At 40.8% G+C, this 6,073-nt stretch overlaps 1 protein-coding gene across 1 annotated transcript in view; it reads right to left on the reverse strand.

Annotated features, from left to right (window-relative positions):
- The window catches only part of WDFY4 (WDFY family member 4), a 404,997-nt gene that overhangs the window by 312,074 nt on the left and 86,850 nt on the right, over positions 1-6,073 (reverse strand). Inside the window, exon 11 of the mRNA XM_004716253.2 lies at positions 2,625-3,193. Within this exon, the coding sequence (XP_004716310.1) occupies positions 2,625-3,193 (569 nt within the window). The remainder of the gene's footprint in view (positions 1-2,624; positions 3,194-6,073) is intronic.

A 6,073-nucleotide genomic window follows, 5' to 3' on the forward strand; every position in this document is an offset into this window, starting at 1 on the left:
CTTCATGCCTTTATCCCACAATTTTGAGTATCTAGTTTCTAAACTGCCCACTTACATCAAGCAGTTCTCAGAGAAGACAATCATGTTTTGCGACATGAGTCTTCATTGCAGTTGGAACCTTGTGAAGTCTGCATCCATAAACAAAGGCAAATCCGGACAGGTCTTCCATAAAGTCAGCAATTATGCACCAGTTCACAGGCTCAAATAACTCCAACTGATCGGGTTTTGGCCAACGCAAGGTGGGTATCTCACTCAGGGTCCACAGGGTGCCCGTTGGTCGCCTTGTCTTCAGAACATTGGTTCTCGCCCATACTAGAGTAGCCTAGCCAGTTCCTTCCAGGTCATGAACTTTAGACAAATGAAGAACTTTTTTTCCTTTAAACCAAGTCCACAGGTGTCAGTAACCAAATGCAATCCGTCTCTTTATTGCTGCATTTCTCCCACTTCAACTCAACAAATAGATCCACGTGTTCACCCAGCAAGCATTTCAGCCCGCTCACAGGCTCCGTTTAACAGTCAGTCCCAGAGAGGAGTTTTCTTCATGGTTCCAGAATTTTTCCATCTTCTGGCAAAGACTACTGGTTCCTGAGTAATCCAAAGCACAGGGTGTGTCATATATTTCTTTGCATAGCTTTCTTGGCAGGCATGGTCTAAACTCACCTATAGATCAAATTTTAGTGGCTCAAAGAACGTGGGCTTACAAACTTTCTATTTTCACACTTCCCGTATTTTCCCCAGAAGACAACCGAGTGAATAGTGTGGCTCCATCTGACCTAACTCTGGCTAGAAAAGAAAAACTCCCATGATGGAGAGGTCAAAAAAACATGTACACTCCATCTTATGGTTTGTTTCTCCAGTACCCCACTCCCAAGGTATCATAATGTGTTAGTCTGGGTACTTCAGAGAAAGAAAGCCACAGCTAATCGTGTGTAAGAGAGTTTTACATAGAGGGAAATGCACATCAAGAAAACATCCCAAGTCAGTGCTTCCCAAGCCCACAAATCCAAAATTAACCCATTAGCCCATAGTCTGACACCAATCCACACAGTCCTCCTCCATCTCACAAAACACACACTATGATGTCGATTGCAGGAGGGAAACTGAATCAGTGAATGTGTAAGCATTTCAACACTGGTAGGGGAGTAGACACAGCTGCTCCAGCACCCAGGGATGCATTGGGTTAGGTCCATGTGGCTTCCCTTCAAGGATGTCTTGCAGGAAGTGTGCCCTGCTGGCTGTAGCAGGGAACTGGCTAAGGCAGCTGCACCCTCATCTGACCATCAGAAAGCAAGGGACTGGAGACCCAGAAAGACAGGGCTCACTGAGCCATTTATCTCTGTACCCTTAAATAAACCCCACATGTGTTTTTAGGCTAGGTTCCCCCAATAAACTAACCACCTCACATGACAATAGATTAAATGCACCAATCGAGAGACAGAGAGTAGCAGACTGGATTAGAAAACATGACCTCCCTATATCCTGCCAACAAGAGACACACTTTAAACAAACAAACAACAAACAACACAGCCTCAAAATCAAAGGATAGAGAAAATTTTACTAAATTAATCGCAAGCATGCAAAAACCAGTTGGCAACATAAATCTCTGATAAAATAGACTTCAGGGCAAAAAAAAAAAGACAAACAAAAAAGGACACTTCCTCATTAAAAGTATAGTAGAACAAGACTTAACCAAATTACATATATACACTTTCAATGAAACACCGTTGAAATACATTAATCAAACTCAGAGTTGATAAGAGAAAAAGACAGCTCGTTAATAGTGATAGGAGACTTCAATACATCACTCTCAAGGAGTACAGATCATCAGCAAAGAAACTCAATAAAGACAGAGAAGAACTAAGCAACACAATTAACCATGTCTACTTCCTTGATACATCCAGAGCACTCCACCTAAATAAAACACAGTCTACAATCTTCTCCAGCACACAATGATATTCTCCAGAACAGAGGCCAAAAAGCAAACCTTAATTTTTTTAAAAAGTGAGATTCTACAACCTGTTTCTTCCAATCAATTCAAAGAAGGCAGAATAAAAATCTATGTGAAAGAATTTGGCTTTTAGCAATCCTTTTTTGACAGCTAATTATGCTAGCATTGTAACATGAGGCAGGGAATGAGGCAGAGGTCTTTGTGTCTCTAAATAAAGATTCCTTAAATATTTTCTAGAACAGTAAAATCTTATGAGCTTGGTGTCTTGTCAGTTTTATTCCTGTGATAAGAGTTTTCAATGTATTATTGAATCATTTCTGGCTAGTTTATTTTCAAGTTTATTTCCTCATTTCATTTAAGTTTCCTATTTATAGGCACAAGGTTAGTCATAATATCTTAACTTTTTTTTTTCTGTGGCATCTGTCATGCTCTTCATTCTTATGTGATCCCAAAGTATTCTGCCTACTTTATATTGATTCAGACTGAATTTCCTGCCAGCTCCTTTGGTGAGGGAGCTTAAAGTCAGATTTCATTTGATTTATAGAGAAAGACCATGTACCATGTCTGTGCACCCAAGTTTAAGGACCAGGCTTTGTGTGCTCAGTACATTCCCAGATGGGTGAGAAATAGGAGATAGATAGACCCTTGATTTCAGAAGAAATAATCAAAACTCTACCTTTCTTCAAGGTCTGGCCACTGCTGGAAGGTGCTGTTGGCTTCTCCCTTCTGCACATCCACAACTGGTTCCAGACAGACCCCCAGGGATTTGGTCAAATCCTTCTGCAGGTGCAGGCTGCTACTGACCATGCTGTCCAGAAAGCTGAGGATCTGAAGGCAGTTCTGTAGACTGGATGGGAATGGACTGTTGAAGGAAAATGCAGCACTCTGAAAATCAGCAAATGGCCTGGGCTTTGGGTCTGCCCAGGATTGTAGTGGTGTTCCCGTTTCCTCCAGGACTCCAAAACAGCCCAGCACGCAGATAGCCTCAGCCAATTTCTCAAACAGCGCGTTTCTCCAGAAGAAGTCACTGTTGACAGGGTCTAGGTGGAGTGCTGCAGACACAGCAGAGAGGGTATGGAAGATCAGGTCCAGAGTCTGAGCTGCAGAGACTGACTCCCACATCTGTAGAGGGGGTTCTTGAAGAGATCCCTCCAGATCAGAGAGCAAAGACAGCAGCCCATTGAATCCACTGGAGATTCTGAAAGCAGCACGGCCCTTGGGGGTTCCCAGAATCCTGATTAGAGACTGAAATCCCAAAGAGATAAACAAGATCAAAATTCAGAAGGTAGATCTTTATGGCTGGTTCACGTACTTTCCTCTCAAATCTTATCATTACATCTTCCCCTACTTAGGACCATGGGAGAGACCAGTCTCAATAAAAGACAATGCTGAACCATTGTGCATATCAACATTTTCATCTTCATGTTAATTTTAGGCTGCTCCTTAATTTTAATTTTAAGCATTGTTTAAAATGGCCACTCTTAAAGCTTATGCTAACGTTGATAGATTGCTTCTTGGAATGAACTTGAAAGAATTGGCTTATTCTTGAGTTAAATGCAACTCCCTCCAGGAAACTCTCTCTGACCCTAAGCTTATATATTTCAATATTCAAGTTAAAGTTGGACATTAGAATCAGTATACATTTGAATTATGATTCCGGCAAATAATACTGAAAGTACCGTTAGAAGAACAAACACATCTGACTCAAAAGCAGTACAGACAGAATGTGGCTTAGAAGCCAGGATGGCTTTTGTCAAGCTACCAGGAGAGACTCCTCCCTGGAAAAAGGCATCATGCTTGGCAAAAAGAAGAGGCTTGTCAAGGAGATGGATTGACACAGCGGTTGCAACAACAGGCTCAAGCATACTAATTGTGAGGAAAGGGCAGAACCAGGCAGTGTTTCATTCTGTTGTACAGAAAGTCATTGTGAGTTATAACCCATTGGTTGCCACTTAACAACAACAAGCTTGTATTATGTTTCTGAAGCATCTTCACAGTTTACTTGAAGTGTAGTGAAGTCCACAAAATGATTAGGTACTACTATGCAAAATAAGGTATTTATGGATTACCAAGCAGCTTTGACTGTCTGCCAATAAAGCAAATAAAGTTCATGAAACACTTGTGTAGGTGAAACTTTATGTTTACAAAACCCTACAGGGGATTGGTCATTTTTGCCATTCCATTGGGCTTAAAGTGAGCCGATGCCAGAGTCTAGAGAGATAAGACCACATTACCATCTAGAAAAGCCAGCAGTAGTTCATGTCCTTTGAACTCAGGACGGGTTCATGTGATGAGAACCTCCTAGACTCAGTTTAGAGAGAGAGAGATGTAATATCATAGATAGTGAGGAATAACAGCAGAGAAACAGTTTCAGCAGACTTAGGAATTTGGCACAAGACAGAGGGGGACTTCCTAGTGCAGATGGCTACCATTGGCAAGCCAATTGAGGGAGCTAAAGAGTTTTGTTCCTTCAAGCAGGAGATTTCCTAGCAAAGTGGGTACCCTTGGCCACTTATCAGGGTAGCCAAAGGTTTTGTAACACCCAAGAGCAGGGATCCAGAGGAAACATCCAAGAAGCTGATCAAAGAACTATAGCCTGAGTTATTCCTGTATTTCCAAGTTGATCATGATAGTAAGTTATAGCCTACTAATTCCTGTGTGTTTGTATGGTCATTGGGAAAAATGATCAAACTCGGCAGAGAGGGAGAGTTCTATGGAAAGGACTTCTGGTTTCAGAGTTGGTAAAAAGTCACCTCCATCTCATCAGCTGATAATGATTTTCTTCCTTCCTCATAAATTTAGGGGAGGGGTGACACTACACACCACTTTTTGTGTTGTTATTAGGTATTATTGAGTTAATTCTAACTCATAGCGACTCTCTATACAACATAACAAACAGTGCCTGATCCTGAACCGTCCTCCCACCTGTCTCTATGTCTGAGCGCACTGTAGCAGCCACTGTGCCACTTCATCTCCGTCAGGGGAATAGTCTCTACACACTCGACTGCAATTACTTGAAAAGTATCTCATCTCTCTACTGTACTGAAGTTCTACGAGTTCAGGACCGTATCTGGTTTATGTCCTCACTACTTTGTGTACTGGAGACGGCCATCATGATTGGTAAAGTAGAGGGGCAACAAAAAAGAGTGAAGCCCTAAACAAGATGGAATGACACAGTGGCTGCAACAGTGGACCAACAGTGGACCTGCTGTGCACAGGGTCTCTATGGGTCTAAAACAATTCAATGGCACCTAACAACAATAACTTCATAAACATTAAAAATGTTTATCAGAATGGTTCTAATATATGCCAGAGTAGAATTGTGCTCCATAAGTTGTCATTGGCTAATTTTTTAGAAGTAGATCATGGAGTCTTCCTTCCCAGGATCCCTGGATGAATTTGAATGGCCAAACTTTCAGTTAGCAATTGAGCTCATTAATCATTTGTATTCCCCAGAAACTCTGCTGTGGAATATACCACAATAAATATTTACTAAATGAGTACAAAGAAATCATCTCTTATTTTGTAAAAGAGTATTTTTTCCAGTAAATTCTATATAGAAACATTATTAGCCAAAGCCCCGCTTATGTAAGTACTTATATATATTAAATTAAGAGAAATAATAAAGTGACTCTACTAAAACCTAGTGTGAAAAGATGAGGTATGAGAGTAGAGAATAGACATGTGTAATGATAAGAAACATATAGCAAATAATATAGACCATATTTGAATTATTTATAGCAAACAAAATAGAATATACTACCCCTAAAACCACTGTGATTTCTACTGGTCAGCCTTCTTTAACTTTTTCCAAAATTAAGCATTTACTGAATATTTACTATGTGCTATACATTGAGTCAATTGATGGTATATAGTATGTGTTCAATAAATATTTGGAAAGAAAGGAAGAAATAAAGGGAAGTAGGGCAGAGAAATAGAGGGAGTGGGGAGAGTGGAACCCACCCAGGAATCCAAAATTTGTCTGTGTATTCTGGGTAGCTCATTTTTGTACCCAACCCCGCCCTCTTCTAGCAGAGAGGATGGACAGAGATCTGCCATTAGGTCCTCACTTTTTTTTAAATTATGGGAGGACAAGCTGCCATGGGAAGATTTGGGATGGGCCCC

This window comes from Echinops telfairi, unplaced genomic scaffold, assembly GCF_000313985.2.
Source record: "Echinops telfairi isolate 266 unplaced genomic scaffold, ASM31398v2 ScPeMD7_7465;HRSCAF=8503, whole genome shotgun sequence".
NCBI classification, from domain to species: Eukaryota; Metazoa; Chordata; class Mammalia; order Afrosoricida; family Tenrecidae; genus Echinops; species Echinops telfairi.